The sequence below is a fragment of the Neodiprion fabricii genome, chromosome 1 (genome assembly GCF_021155785.1).
Source record: "Neodiprion fabricii isolate iyNeoFabr1 chromosome 1, iyNeoFabr1.1, whole genome shotgun sequence".
Classification (NCBI taxonomy): Eukaryota; Metazoa; Arthropoda; class Insecta; order Hymenoptera; family Diprionidae; genus Neodiprion; species Neodiprion fabricii.
In genome coordinates this window covers 823,280-839,700 of record NC_060239.1, presented here as the reverse complement: position 1 = coordinate 839,700, position 16,421 = coordinate 823,280, and the positions used below count along the sequence as shown (strand labels likewise).

The 16,421-nt window shown below is 46.5% G+C and overlaps 1 protein-coding gene across 7 annotated transcripts in view; it reads right to left on the bottom strand.

The window, feature by feature from the left end:
- Positions 1-16,421, bottom strand: part of LOC124178496 (tensin-3-like) — a 91,266-nt gene that overhangs the window by 39,020 nt on the left and 35,825 nt on the right. For 5 of the 7 annotated variants that reach the window (XM_046561912.1, XM_046561903.1, XM_046561919.1 and 2 more), the window contains one exon: positions 1,451-1,525. In XM_046561912.1, the coding sequence (XP_046417868.1) occupies positions 1,451-1,525 (75 nt within the window). The remainder of the gene's footprint in view (positions 1-1,450; positions 1,526-16,421) is intronic. The other 2 variants (XM_046561934.1, XM_046561894.1) reach the window with 1 other exon arrangement.

Here is a 16,421-nt window from a genome sequence, read left to right as displayed (position 1 = left end):
GCAGAGTCGTCTATGGTTGCCAGGGCGGATGTCTCCCACGTCATTTGATCAAATCATACCCGCCGATCGCCGAGAAGAAAGAGACCCGGTTCGTCGGCGTATGACGCAGACCTCTTTCGCGACATTCAAAGGCTCGGCTCTACACTTGCGAGTAACAAGAAAAAATATGGCCCACTCAACGACATCCGTAAGTTGAGCCGTGCCGCTTTCTGGTACTTTGACCGTTGTTCGGGATGATCTCGAGGAGGGACGCAAGGCGGGAAATCCTGCGTGACGCGGCGCGCTCGGACATTGACTTGACTCGATTTGACTCGACTTGACTTGACTTGAGTTGACTTTCGCATTTGGGGAGTGACGGAAACGACAGGAAGGGAGGGCGCGCGTAGTTCCCGCAGCCGATTTCCGACCGTATCAACTTCCGCGTTTCCACCCTCGGGGTGCCCGCCCCTCCACCGTCACGGCAAACTCGCAATGCCGGGTTTAATGACCAACGACTGCAAGGCCGAAGTTACGGTTTATGGTCCGTGAGTAATTTCATGGTTATATCGCGAGACAAGGCGAGGATGTGTCATCCGTTTTCAACCTTTTGTCGCCAAGGGCGTGTATCCCCTCCTCAGTCCCGAACGGCTTTCTCTGGATATACGTCTCGTCCGATGCTCTCGTAGCGTTGCTTTGAGGGGTTTTCTCGAAGGAGGACTCGGCAGTTTTTCATCGCGCGATTATATAAAATGCGACACTCCGAGTACTTTCGACGATTAAGGAATTATATAACGTGAGGGTTGAACGCGGTCAAAGAAGAGCTTATCTATCCATCCGTCTCTCGGTAAGTCGGTCAATCCAACCACTCGCGGTGGACAAGCAACAGGGCTTCGAACAAAAGTCGGTTACCGAGAGAACGAAGACTAGAGAATGAGCGGTGGAGAAAAGTTAAATGAAAAATGTCTGGCAGCTGTTGAAAAGCGGGACTAGTGGGATATTGTGTGGGGCGGGCTGCATGTTCGTTCGTTCGTTCGTTCGTCTCGCATTTCTCACCCCCGCATCTCCACTATTATTCCCGTTCTCTCGCTCTTCGGTTTGGCCGAGTTTCTTTGTAGAGCCCGAGGTGATTGCGGCCTGCGATGGGTTCCAGAGAAAGGTGGGGTAGTAGCCGGGGGTAAAAAAGAGAGGAACGAAACCAGTAAAATGAAAAAAAAAAAAAAACAACGAACAAGCACGCTAAAAGTCGTGCAGAAACCGCGGGGTGACACCGCACCCTCTTCTTCTTCGTCGTCGCCGACGTAAATGCCGGGTGCAGCTGGTTGTACCGAGAAGGGAGAACATCCCGCTGACAAGTCGCAAGTCGGCGCATAACGGTAATGAACGAAGAGAGAGAAAGAAAGAAGTAAAAAACAACAAGAAAAGGAAAAAGTGAAAATAAAATAAGGGAAGAAAAAGGTAGCGAAAAACTCACTTTTCCATCTGGACTGCATACTTTGATCCCAGCTAGCGAGATGATTAGAAGTACCGGTGTCGAGCGGTGGCTGTGCTGCAACAGAAATATGGAAGGGGTTTTAAAAACGGACTTGCAGTGAAGCTTGTATATAGGTATATACATATGAATACATATAAGTCATAGGCTGCGCTTCTCCCGTATAACAACGTCCCTTTTTCAAAATTTCTTCCACTCATCTCGCGGGGCTTTGTTAATACTCCTCGACATCTGCACCCCGGGGCGTAAAAGGAAGTAGGAGATGCAAATTTAAAGCTTGGCGAAGCCCCGCAACATCCCCCGGAGGGACGTGATATTGCCACACAAGAGTTGTTTTCAACGCCGCGGCGTTATAACACTGGCCTACATCACGTGTTGCAGAATTCCGCAACAGTTTTGCACTTTTCATCGAATATAAAATTCCAACCACACCGTACGGTATCTTTATCGGGTTTAGAGAAACATCTCGCGGAATTCTGTACAACGGAGTGAATATGCACAAACATTTCAAACGTCGAGTCTCCTTTAATGAATTCCGGAACTGCACGTGCGGTTGACTGCAAACCTCGATCGTGCTTCGAGTTCCTGTTGATTAAAATTAATTCACCGTACGGTAATTTCATTTCGTTGCTTGAAAACATACCGCGATATCGGCTCGAGGGTGAATTTCGTTGCCCGCATCCGAACTGCCGATGTAATGAGGTTTTATTACGTTTAACTGCTTCGTTATAGTACAATACAGCCATTGATTATTATTCAGCTCGCTAGATTCTTCGTGAATTATGGCAGAGATATTATCAAATCAAGATAAGCTAAGCTCGTTTTAAACCTCCAATAAATACGATGCAGAATATTGCGCAATAAATGTTTGAACCGCACCGCAAATTTTCCCGCTAGCCAACACATTATTTTAACAATAGAAACTTTAACATATCAATAGAAAATATTAACGATTGCCGAAGCAATAAATACCGCGATAAAACATTTTGATAGGACGGTACAAATGTTGCAGTTCGAAAAAACAAAAAAAAAAAATGTTCGACAATTTCAGCTATTCCACACGTATTAAAGAGAGGAGGATAAAATAAAGGGCAGAAATTTCTGATCGCAGGAGTCGAGAAAATTGAGAGAGAACTTTGTTCGTTCTTATACTTCCCTGAGCAGGCACTCGCGTTTCCCGGCTCTACAATTACCCGAGTACCACTTTGCCTCGCTCCGGTTTGTATTTTTTTCTTCTTTTCTCATTTATTTTTCCTTTTCCTGAAATTATTATTACAAGTATTAAGAAACATACCGTCCGTTGTTTTCTCTACCTTTCTAGAAATATAACGATCACGTCTGCAAAGTTTCTTCTTTTTACCACAATAGTTGAATTATCGAGTCCTTGGAGTATCGAGTCTCCAACCCCCGATCTTTTCCTCAGGTAATAATTCCTGCTTGTGAAACCAGCGGAAACGGGTTTTATTATTCAATCAACAGAATCGAGAAGTTAACTTTGGCGAATACGACAACGACGATCTACCGCGTGCAGAAATAATTCACACACAGATCGCAGCCGCGCTTCCTCATTGTCTTAAAAGTTTGGTGCACACCTGCAGTCGGCCCGGAAGCTGTAGAAACGAAAGTCGACAAGGAGAAAGGGAGTCGAGGGGGACGTACAGCGATGCATGACGGGTAGGCAGGTAATTACTCCGGCAAGCCCGGAGCGCTGGGTTCGAGGAACGGCGAGGGAGGCTAGTTTTAATATGCGAGGGGCTGACTTATAGGCTTTTTGAAAAATGAACGTCGCATCCTCGCACATGCGGACGGAAAAGTCGAGGAACGAGGAAGAAGAATGACCGAAACAAGAAGAAGCGGCAGCCGCGACATCGTGGTAGACGAGTCGCAACCCCCATTTTCTCACCCCTTTCACTTTGCCCGGTATCAATCACGATACGCTCGCATGTTGGTTCTTGCGGGAGAATATAGAAAAATCGCTTGTCGGTTCGTAAGGCTATCGAATCGGTATTTAAAAACGATCCCTCTAAAAGGGGCCGGGTTGAAGTTCCGAAAGCGGCTAGTTCAAAATTATTTTGTGGCGAAACCTGACTTCGAATTCGGAACTTCGACCCCGTCTCGTCTAAAAATCTCGCACCGAGATCGAGTTTGTCCGCGGTAGCAAAACAGGGAGAAAGAATGCAAGGAAAATAAGGTGAAAAGTACGGAAAGAGGCGACGGCGAGAAGGTATACAAGGATATTACCCATCTCTCGTAAAAAAACGAGGAGAAACAATGTACATTTTAGCACTATCGTGGTACCCACTTCTGGTTCCAAACCGCCCGACCCACGCGAAGGGTTGTAAATTTCCATACATCCTTGTTTGTTCTTCGCTGTAGGCAGGGCCTACATTGGCCGTCGTATACCCGTCCTCTCTTTCCATTACACGTGGTTACAACGCGGAGTCCAGGATAACCGAGTGCCATATACGCGGGGTTCATCGATCCCGAGGGACGTCCTCGTCAACCCTTAAAACGGAGCTTTCCCGAGAAGATGATAATGGAGTCAAAATGTCTCCGGGTAATTTTCGGCAAAAGTTCCTAATTTCTTGTTAGTGGTATAAAGACGTGCTCACAAGAGGAAACCTGACAGTTTTTCTTCCCAACTTTCCACAACCTCGTAGCATTCCCACATTTCACGGGGGAATTGGGGGTGGGGAAAAAAAACTCGCGGTTGCAAGCTCATCGATTATTCATACTTGACCGTGCAGCCTCTCGGAATTTGTTTAAGCATAAACGTCGATGTCTGCGATTTAAGATATTTGCCGCAGGAAAAGCGGATGTTAGAAGACGCACAGAATTTTCCAACCCCCGAAACAACGAAGATAACATTAACAGTCATTTGCTTAACACCACGTCTGTTTAACTTATTACTCGAAACGGTGAATTGCGAATGGACAGGGAACGTTGCGAGTGTTTCCACCGCTTGGCGAGGGTAGTTAACCTTGGCGCCTCTTAATTATAACGGCGACAGGTCGGCTCTGTCACCCCCGCCCCCCGTCCCTGCATCTCGGCGGAATTCAGGTACAGCCCAGTTTTACAGAAGGGGAGGGAATAAGGACTTGCTGCCACTTGATGCAGACTCGGCGAGTCCTCTTATCCTCCCCCTTCGGCCCCTTCTTCCCTCTCCCCCGATGGTAAACTTTTCAAGTAATTACTCTCGTGCCACGCCTCGTCCGTGTAAACAGCGACACTATTGCAGCCTCGAATCGAGTGTCGCACCTGCGGATTTTTCCCTCGCGTTGCCCAATTCGTGACGAATGCCTAGTCTTCTTCTTCTTCTTCTTCGTTCGGTGGAAAAAATCACCGGTCGAAGAATTAAATTTTAATTTCGTATATACAGAGGCGAAGCGCGGTCTAGCCGTAAACCTTGCGTGGAGGGTGGAGGGTGGAGGGTATGATCGGAAGGGAATCCGATATGTTTGATCGAATGAAATATGCAGCGGCGAATAGGGAGAAGAGCGGCAAGCCTGCTGTAAGGGTGGTAAGTTTTCCGAAAGGAAAACCCGGGGAACGAGCAGAGAGCAAGAAGTTTGTGGGCGGCGCGACGAGGGACTGACACGAGCGAGGATCGGGCCGAAGCTCGCCCTGGGGCTTATTATAAATTTAGAATCTGATACCACGTTTACCGTCGGCAGGGGGGCGGGGGATCCGGCCCGCGTCAAACCCACCCTTCGAAAGAACAATTTTTACCTCACGAGTCAGAGTTATAGCCCGAAACTGGAAATTATTCGAGATATTATTACAGGTACATATGTATGCGTTACACCCTTCACGATTTTCTAGCCCTTCGAGTTTTTTTTTTTTTTTCCCCAACTCATCGTCAGCCTTTGTTTTTCTCTCTGTCAAAAACACTCTTCTTTCTTTCTGTCATATTTTTTTTTTCTTTCCCAGACACACGCCTGTTCTTTCGAACTGTGTATCACAGGGTGTAGCGCCCTTCAATTCGCTTTCAAATTATAAGTAGGTACCTTCTGTAACAGAATTGTGGACGTTGACTTTGTTTTTTCTTTCTCACGCACTTTTTCTTATTCTCGATTTTTTTTTTTTTCTTTCTTCTCCGACGTGTAACGGTGAATAATTGAGCGGATGGATGGATGGATAAAGTAGCACGGGGTGACCCCAAGTAAAACTTTGAGACAGAGCTTAAGAATATTAAAACGTGACGTACAAATAATTCTCGGCAAGTTAGATCCTTCGCGACCAAACATTACCTCGTGACATTGTTCCTTCCTTCCATTTTCTTTCAGTTTTTTTTTTTGTCACATTCACGCACCATGAACATCGAAACGAGTGAGGTTTAGAGGGTGAGCTAAATGGTGAACGAGTAGGTCGAGTCCCGGGGGATTTTCCGGTTCTCGATCCCGGCACAGCGCGGTTCGCGTGCGTTTCGATCATACACGGATAATGAAGAATGGCCTATACCTCCGGAGATTATCGTGCGCACCTAGCAGAGAGAGGAAGGGAGAGAGAGGGAGGCACCACCCTTGCAAATCGACCCAGATTTTCAGAGAATTGAGTTTTATAACGGGGTCGTGTGCCGCGGGCACCGTGGGAATACACCTGCGGGTATAACCCCCATAATGGAGACAGATTTCGCGGGATTATCGCGACCTGAGGGAGTCTGTGCCGCGCTTTTGACAGATCAATGCGAAAAGTTTTACCTTACGTTTCCTTTTCCCCCCGCCGAGTCCGTGAAGATTTTTGAAGGAAATCGAAAACGAACGTAGGTACGACTCGTGTTATTTCCGCATCCGGCATCGCGTTTGATTAATAATCCCTACGGCATAGTTTCAGACGGCAAGAAGCAATCGCGGCGGGAATTACACGTACACCTGTGACTAGGATCTAATCTGTTACATTGCACATATTCATTAATCACTTCACCCAACAAGTAGATCCGGCACCTCGACGATGCTTCGCAGCCGCCTGTCGTCCGTCACGCGGCGGTCTTTCCGGTCGGAATGACGGAGACGGAACCGTGAATGACCAAGTTTCGGGGACAAAGGAACATCGCGCGCGTATCGCGCGTACACGCGATTTCACTTCTTCTCGCCCAACCTTATCGCCAAGGGATGCGACGCCGCAGGGGTACGAAACGCGGCGGCCCCGAGCTTTCGCGTTAAAGCTCGTATCGCGGCGGCCTGGACACCGGAGCCCATTATTCCGGCATATTAGACAAGAATTTAATAACCTTCCAATAAATTTACCCGACCTGCTCCCATTACAGCCAGGCTACAATAAATCAGTTGTGGCGATGTCCCTGCATATGTATATGTACAAGGTATACATATATGTATATATATATATAACATCATATACACATAGCACAGCTATCCGAGGCAAAATTCTAATACCGAAGGCAGGTACGGAACCATCTTCGAGCGATTCATTCCTCTTTTATGAAACCACTTGATCATCTGTTACCGAAGATTGAAATCAAAGAATGTATCCAAAATTTATCTTGGAATATATTTCCCGGCTTATAATCTCTGCGAATTTTCAGACGGGAGTCGGGGCGTTTTTCCCGTAGGTTGAATTGGGGGTAAGCCGTCGGGCTCCGGCTCTTCTCACGTTCATCATCGCCACCCGCGAGAGCTAGGCTGTGCAGAGAACGTGGATCTCTGCATGCAATCCGAGGCAGCTGCGGATCTACGGCCTGCTTCGGATTAATCCTGGAGAGCTGCAGCCGCGTCTCAACGTCAAACGTTGATTACCGCCCTTCCGAAGGCTGTCCAAACGATACGCCGTGTTTTGATCATACCCAGACACGAGTGTCTGCTTTTCATGCCGCGGAGATGATGAAGAAGATGGATGAATCGATTCGTCGTATCCCACGCGAAGCGGATGTCGAGTGATTTGCAGCCGCGGCTTCGTGTTAATTACTTTTATTCCCGACTCAACGATAACGTTAACTTTTTTTACCTGAAAAGCGGGACAAAAGTGGCATATTATTCTCTCTCAACTTTTCTCCCTCATCTGCGGAAAATATGAAATATTCCACCCGATGGAATAATCTTAGACTTTATTCCCTTGTTACGTAGTGTAATATTAATCGATAATGTCACATCGTTTACTCGATATAAAGATTAACGCATGCCCGTTATCATTTCTTTCTTCACTCATTCGCCTCGAAAGTCTCGCACACTTTTTCTTCTCCGTTCCCGTTCCCATTCCCTTTCGCCTCACTAATCCTGCGACTCAAGAGTGTCTTAATTAATGGCGTGAGAAAGGCTTCGAATCGATTTCACTTGTAATTATTGGATTGGCTCTAGTGCTTTGCGAAAAGATAGCACAGACAAACGGGTGGGGATATGAACAAAGGGGAATATTGAATCCGTAAATTATTGATCGTTGACGCTGAAATTTCATTCAATTCGTGACGCTGCAATCGTCGCAAAGAATGCCGCATTGTTTTCGATCGACATTATGGGGTCGGATAACCGCTGCTGCATACGTAGCAGCATACATGTGTACATGGATTTGTATACGGCGGGATTGAATGCGAACCGATTTAATTATCCAAAAGCCGCGCGGTTGAGCCGGGCTGACAAAAACAAACGAACGAATGAATGAAGTGAAAACGTTTATCGAGCCGGCGGAGAGTGGCAAAAATTTTAAAAGTATCCATTTCTCAAGGATCGAATTACGTAGGGAAAAAGATCGGAATGTTTAATTTTCTTCGTCCGCTCCTAACAATTTTCCACTTATTAGTCCTTTGCCGATTGTCAATTACCGTCTTACTGCTTTCCTTTCGCGTCCTATGCCTGCCTTCGTTATTTCCGCACTCTTGATTTCCCTCTCGGATCTGATTCAATTATTTTCTTCTCGCAGAAAAAAGAAACCAGCATTCCTTACCTTCCCTCGCGTTAAGCTCTTCGTTTTCACTTATAAATTCTTACGTAACCCTGCAACGCTCCGAGCGAATATCTGCCTGGGAATATTTTAACCCCCGACATGACGCGGACCGAATAGAGTATACAAGCGGCGAAGATGTTTCGGTACGTTATTCCATCTTCAACATACTTATATTTATTCAAACACGCCGTTCATTCGTTCCAGTTTCACTGCAGTGAACTCGGAAGGATCCACCCCACCGTCTTTGGAATTAATAATACAAGGCCGATTTTCGATACAGATTCCTGTACCGGCATTTTACCGATTGTTTATCGAACGTTGGTAAATTGGGACCAATATTGGAAGTGTCGGTAAAATGTCGGTAGTAGGAATCTGTATCCAGAACCTGCCTTGTATCGCTACTCCCGAAACGATATAAAATTGCCCATCGATCTGTACGAGGAGGGCGAGGCGTGGAAAGGTAGTCGAATTGTTTAATTTAGTTGAAAATTAGTCGAACCGGGGTACTGATTTAACCTACTCCAGGGTATCTCGGCCGTCTCACTTCAACGAGCGTAATCCTGATCGTAGTCTGTCCCCTTTTCATCCCTCTGATTTCCTTCCCTTCCCTTCGTTTTCGCCCCGAAACCGCGGAGTTCCGGCGTCGTTTGCGCGTTTACGGGATTGAATTCTCGGCAGAACGGGCTGACCCCTTTCCTCGTTCGCCGGTCAGGTTCGTTTTACAGACGTGAATGTAAATGTGAATGTAAATGTAAATGTTCAGTGGGTAATCTATACGCAGAACGACTCTGCAGAAGCAGCAGCACCAGCAATTGCCGAAGGATAAGCTTAGAGCCCAGCTGTAGCGATTAGGGGCGCTATTCTTTTCGCAAAATCTATTTCGTTGCGCGAAGTAAGAGAAAAAAAACTTCGGTCGCTACGTTTTTCTTTTTTTTTTTTTTTTTGTAGGTAAATCCAACTTATCGGTGAAAATTTTTATCACTTACCGCCCTTAAATTGCCTGCCAGCGTCTTCAGTCGCTGGTTTCTCACAGCGAGAGGTAAAGGGATGGTTGGATGCTCTCGTGGAAGACGGAAGACATCAGATGGGTTAAGGGGTGCCAGCAAAGTACTGCAGCACAGTCGGTTTGCATATTCAGTAGTAAGACAGATGTATACGTATATACGTATATAAGGTATGTACAGGTACGCGCCTTGGACCGCTTGCTTATGCCTCGGTTTTAATTATTGCAATTAATTAAGCCACCTCCCGAGGCTGTCGAGTTGTAGAAAATATATATAGTCGGCCACCCCGCGCAAAGTCTGCAGCAATTTGATCAGTGTTGTAAATTTTACAATGCTACGGTAGAAATTCATTTGAAAGATTTTTCAGCGCGCTTTGTTCAATCGAAATCTGTACGGAGAAAGTTCTGAACTTGTAACTTCGTTTGGGAGCTTGCTGATAAACTGTCGGTCGTGAACTTTTTAGAGTTTCGGAAGTGGAGAATTCAAAAAAATGATGTCACTCGAGGGATGATTTGAGAAAATAAATCTTGATCGATTGTTCTTACTTCAGGGGGTTGAGATGTTCTTATTCGCTGACCCGTGGTCCCTGGCAATCCTGTCCGAGTGATTTGAAAATTGAATTTCACACAATTGAAACCGGCGTCTAACATATGCATTGGATTGCGAATTGGCGCGTCGCATCGGGTACCCAATATTTTCAATTTATCGCACGCGAATCGAATGCAATTTGTCTATGTAAGAATTATGTGTTACAGATTTACATGTAATAAGTATAATAGGCATAGATATATAATAAGAAGTGGACTCGACTGTGTCGTTTTTTTAATATCGTCCGCTTGTTTGCAAAAACATTATAAGCCCCCCGTGAAAAGAACCCCTCGGTGTCTAAATTTCGCGTTAGGGCGAAAATTTTACCTTATTTTCATAATCATCAGAGCCGTGAGGCGTTATTGCGCATTAACGAAGGGTCGAGTCGTTCCGCGGCGCCTGGATGAAAATTAAGGCAGAATTTAAACCCGTTTGCATGCTTTATACACTACAGGAATAAACAACCTCTGCGAGGAAAAAAATTTGCGTAATAATTATTCACGGGTGATATTATTTCACCTCCGCTTCGGTGGCGTAAAATCTTTCACAGACAGAAATCCGCAACTTCTCTCTAATTTGCAGAATTACAATTTATACCCCGTGAAAATAATCTTCCGGGACGAAAATGCGCCCCGTCAACGGAAAAAAAGGCGGGGCTGTTTGCCAGCCTATATCATCGAAGAGGTTGCGAATTGTTAGCGGTATTTAACGGCGGCGAGTTGTACCCGAAATTAGCGGCGAAATAAAGCCGCGGAGTTTCTCGACTTCGCTCTGCTTCGCTTAGGTTCTCTGACAAACGTGCAGGCGCAGCTTCGAAGCTCCGGCGGCAGAGCTTTTCGCCCCTCGTCCCTCATCCTGCAGACCGACCGACCGACCCTAAGCCGCCGCTAAGAAACTCGTTAAAGACCACTTCACGCGCCCGGTCTATTCAACTGTTTCGCAAACCCTAATTATGCTCGTTATAAGTTATCCCCGTACCCGGTCACGGTTCTGGAATACGAAGAAATTAGGGCCGTTTTCTCCTCCGATTCACCGCCCCTCCCTCCGCCTCTCTGGAGAGATCCTTAAATGGCAGTATTAGCTCAACTAATTTCCCAGCGTGTATAGGCCGAAAGTTTGGCATAAAAAACTTTCTTCTTTCTTCCAGAGGGAAATTTACAGCAATGGGATTTCCACGCGGTGGTTGTTTTTTTTTTCTACTTTTTCTAACGTTCAGCATCGCCGTGAATTTGCGCGGAGTGAATACCCCCCCCTCCAACCGTTTATCTGCGAATATATCCAAATTCTCAACCCGCGGGAACGTAAATTTCGGCAATTAAAGTTTTCAGGAGAGGAGAGACGAGGAGGGGAAATTAGCCGAAGGGGTCGTGAGAGGTGCTCGAGTGTCGTTCTCGACGGGTTTGACGACGAAATCTAGTCGTCGTTGCCCGGATACGAGGGCTCGGCGAAAGTCTTCCGTCATTCCTCTCGGCTGTTTCTCTTTACGGTTGTAATATATGTATTTTCGAACGATTGTTTTCTTGGGGCTGCTTTTCGTTCGCAAAAGTGCGGGAATGTGGTAGGGTTGCGAAAGAAAAGCGGCAGGCACTTCAATTACAATTAAGCCGCGAATTTGGTCCCGCGTGTGCGTATCCGGAACCCTTGCAGCTCCCTGCGAGTCCTTTGGGTCCTTCGAGCCCTTTGACTCGTCAACGAGCCGCCTTGAGGACTCGAAACAAACTCTGCAAGTCGGAGAGAGAGAGAGAGAGAAAAAGGAAGGGAAGATTTTTGATCTCTCGCCGCAAATTAGCCCTCCCTCCTCCTTCTCCTGGCAATAAAGAAGATTGTATAAAATTTTTTTCACCCTCACTCGGTGCCGCGGCGAGGGTTCGGTATGGCTCTAATTTTCGTTTTTTTTCTCCACTCCCTGATCGAATTATTTCACCCGTATAATTAATTTCGAGTATTTCACCGAGGGAAGAGAGAAGAACGGAGAAAGAAAAGAAGATAAAAAAAAGAACACGGGAATCGTTTAACGAGACCTGTCTTCGCGATTAAGACGGGAATGGAAAAGTTTGAGCAAACAGACCGGCGACGTCGGTGTGATATTCCAAAAGTTTGACCGGGGGATCGGTTTATTGTAAAATTTGATATCCGAGGGATTAAGTTAATAATTGGCAAGCTATCCGTACCCTCGCCTCGTATTTCCCAGCTTTCTTCTCAGAGCTTTCGGCCGCGGTGTCGGCGAAAATACATATCCACCCCCACTGCCTCTGCCGCCGGGGTGGAGAAAATGGGAATCATCCGGGAGATTCGATCCCGAAAACCTCTGACCTAAGCGCGATTTCAACTTTTAATTAAAACAAACCCTGTTCTGCAGAGAAGCCGCAAGCCAAATTATTATTATATCTGGCAAAGAGGAGAGAAGACGGAATGAGACGAGACGGGGAAGAGAGAGAGAGAGAGAGGAGAGAGAGAGAGAGAGAGAGAGAGAGAGAGAGACAGAAAGAGAGAAAGAGAGGAGCCTAATATCTACCCGGGCCACAAATTGACTCCCCGTAAATTAAACGATCTCATTGTCTGTCAGCAGTCAGACAGCGACAGGGTAGAAAGGCGGCCGAGAAACGTCGATTCCCCGACAATGAGCCGCGGCCTTTTCAACGTCCATCCTTTCGATCTGATCGACGCCCCTTTTCATCGTTATATCTCACTCATTATTCACTCTGTTCTTCGTCTATGAATAAGTTGATTTTTCTTCTTCTAGATCGTTAGGCAAAAGTAGGTCGCGAGAGGAATGGAATAAAAATTTCTTCTTCAATATATTTCTATCGCGAAAATTCGAGGAGAACGACAAACGTATTATCACATCAAGTCGTCGGCCACATATTTTCGTAAAATGAAATGCAGAATTGAAAAGCGACATATTTTTATCTACTCAAACAGAGAATCAAGTTCATAATAATAGGAAATTCCATCAGGACGATGAGTTTTTTCCTCCTTCCCGGGGCGAGCATCAAGGCCACCGGAAGTCCTCTGTCGAAGTGAAATAAGGAGAGGATGGAAGAGCGGGAGCAGCGCAGCAGCCGGGTTTCGAGTTTAATGACCGTTGAAGAGGAGGCGGCGGTCCTTGGCGTTCCGCGTCTCAGGATCGAGGAAAAATTAAGTTTCCCCCATCCGAACGCATTAGACGGCGGTGATCGTTAGTGTCTCGTTACGGGAGTTACACCTCATCTCGATTAACCGGGTATCCGGGTCAACGGCTACGCAAAACTCAGTAATTCCGGGTTTGCCGAATCCGAGAATAGCGGGGAGTGCTTCCTGCTTCCCGATTCAAGGAACCGCCGTGCGTCGAACGTAATTGCGTCATTAGCCTGCCGGATATCGACTGTATTATTATCTCGCATTACGGCCTCGTGGCGCCCGTCGGTGACAAATTGGCAATGACATTTTCTCAGCCACGTGTCTCCTGCTCCCTAAATTCACCCCAAAGTTGGCTAATTTTATGACGCACAATTTCAGTAAAAATGGTGCGAAGTACACATTTTGGTTCTAGCCGTTTGCAACAGAAATTTCGGGGAATTTTGTAGACTGTTTCCGAACCTGAATGAGTTGTTAGTTTATTTTTTTTCTATCGTGTTTCAATTAATTATTGTTCATAAAAGTCAGTATTAAAACGAAACAGTGACGTTAAAATGACGCGATACTCCCCTTTCGGTAGTAAAAATTGCTATCCAAATTTCTTCGAGACGAATAATCTTTCGGATAAAAGACGAGGACAGCCAACTGCGGAATTGTTTGGCGCAGTTTGCTGTTGATTGGTGAACTATTAATTGGACCACTATACGGAAAATATAAACTAATATAAACACACAAGTCCGTAAGGTGTATACGTAAAAATAAATAAAAAATATTACAACAATTGTCAGCGACCTCTAAATATTTTCCAACCTCCTCCAGGTCTCACGACAATTTTTGTTCCAGTATCTGTCGCGAATTACGGCACGTTAAAAAGAAAATTCGAATCAATGAACCACCCCAATGCACAATGAGTTATTATAATAACGGGCGATCGAGGGACGTATCACTGCAGCACGTCTTTAATTGGCCGTTATAGTCGAGGGTAATAATTATGATGCGGGTATACATGCGGCGGTGTTCGCGGCCGTCCAATTACCGTCATGTTATTACGGGAAGCGACTCTTCAGAGCTTTCCTTTATACCCTGCACCCAGGGGCCAGCCCGTAGGATTCCATCCCCTTCGCCTCCGCTTCTTCTTCTCATCCTCATCGTCGTACCGACCGGATGGTTCTTCTCCTCGTCGCTTTACCGAGTCGTTCCGGATCCCTCAGCAGCATGGTTATTACATGCAAACTTGTCGATCGCGTTTTGTTTTCCCGACGATGAGGAAAAAGCTCCCGGGGACGGGGGGTGGAGGATGAAATGGGGCGGCCACTGGGGGCTCGGTCGGTATGATTACCTAGAGTGAAGAAGAAAGAAGAGAGGAAGGAGGGAGAATATTAAAAGAAGAAAGAACGTGGCCGACTCAGAGGACGGGAAAGACGACGTAGACGACGACAATGAGAAAGAGGGGTGAGCAATATCGGGGTGAGGAGGAAACAGAAAGATATTGATACGCTCGCAGGCCCCTGTATAAATACGCAATTTGTCTCGATTCCAGGTTTCCGGAAAGTTTTGGCACAGCAATCTATTAAAAACCGCACCTCGCTAATTGAAGACTACTAATCGATGTAGGTACCCGAGCTTTTTCAGATGTTTAAAAATCTGAGCGTCGGATCGGATAGGAGGATAAAGATTAATTTGTCCACCGTTCGATTGTCGGATAGATTGACAAAATGACTTCGATCAGTCACTCGAGACACCGTTGAACGACGATTATGAGAGAAGCGCGACGCTTGGTCGAAAATAATTTCAAGTCGCAAAACGTACACTTGGCGAAAAAGGAAGTAATCAGTTATTCAAACCACAAAGAGCAAGCTTGTGTCCACGATGAACAGCGGGAGTCTGTTGTCGAGCAGTTAATTGCTCCTGCACCGTTAATTAATTAGGAGAAGACTGCCGGAGGGCGAGGTTTAGGCGCTTCTCACCGGTTTTCCCGGTGCTTCCAATCACTTTGATGTCGCGTCGCGTATCGAGGCTGACCGCGGTACTAAGAGCTGCAAGCAGACTGTGCAAAATCACGTTTGCGTGTTTCATCGAGATGCATAAAAGCTTAGCAAAATACTCTTGAGACAGGCGAAATACCAAAGTTGGAGCTGAAGAAAAGACTGGTAAAATTTACGAGGTTGAAGTTGTTAACGATACATCTTTAGCAAAAACATGACAAAGAAAACACGTTCATATTTTGCAAAGTCAACTACCCGAAAGTTGTTGTCCAAAATTGTACAACGATTTATTCCATGACGTTTGGTTACGTTAACCTTAAACTAACTTCAACGCGTCGACTAGCTATCTTCCAACCGTTATTACACCTCAAGATGACGAACCGCGGAACCCATCAGTCTCGAGTAACGTGAAGTAGGATCGGATTCGAGGTTCGGAAGCAAATTCCAAGCCTAGGGTGTCCCGGTCCCAGCTGAGGCGTGACTTGATCAAGTGGGGCAGGAGTCGAGTTACCACCGGCAAGGTTGAGGTCGCCGGCAAATCTTGACTTTGGACTCTACCGCCGTGGGACTTGATCGAGCGAGTTAGACCCCAGGGCTAATTCAAGTCTGTATACGGGCTCCTCGCCGAGTTCCTCATCGATTACTTAGCACTCGGAATATTTGCTCACCCGATTACCGCGAAACGGCTGCTGTCCTTACATTCCCCATCGCGTAATCTCTCGACCAAACGCGGACCGGCTGCCCAGATGCGAACGCGCAATCTTGAGCTTTATATATGTATTTGCAATAAAGACCGCGGACAAAAGCTTCGCCTACGCTCGAGTCCTCGGGGGCCGCGGATTACGTGGAACTGGATGCGGCGTGCGCCCATCGAGATGGCCGAGGGGAGGGAGGGAGAGAGAGAAAGAGAGAGAGAAAGAGAGAGAGAAGAATTAGGGGGGAAAGGGGGAGGCAGCAGACTCTGGTATTGGCACTGACAGCCTTCCGCCGTCTGGTAGCCGGGGGCTGTTTTGGGGGGCGGTCACCCGACGGCGCTTAATTGTGCCGGTGAAATGCTCAGACAGTCGGATTCCTTCGATGTCGCGTTCCGTTCCGAGTCTTCGAGTGTAGGCACGTTGAAATTCAGCCTTAATTCGGTGTATCGTTGGCTTGCACCGGTTGCTAATTATTCATAGCGTGAACCTGTCCGTGTTATACGGAGATGAATAGTGGAGGAATCATTTATATCTGGCTTAACTCGCCGGCACTCAAAATAAAAGAATCGACAGAACACCGAACGGCAATAATTCATGACAATGCAAACCTTTTGTTTCTGTATCTGAACACCGATGTGCACTAGGGTGGTTCATTCATTATCTTTTTTTT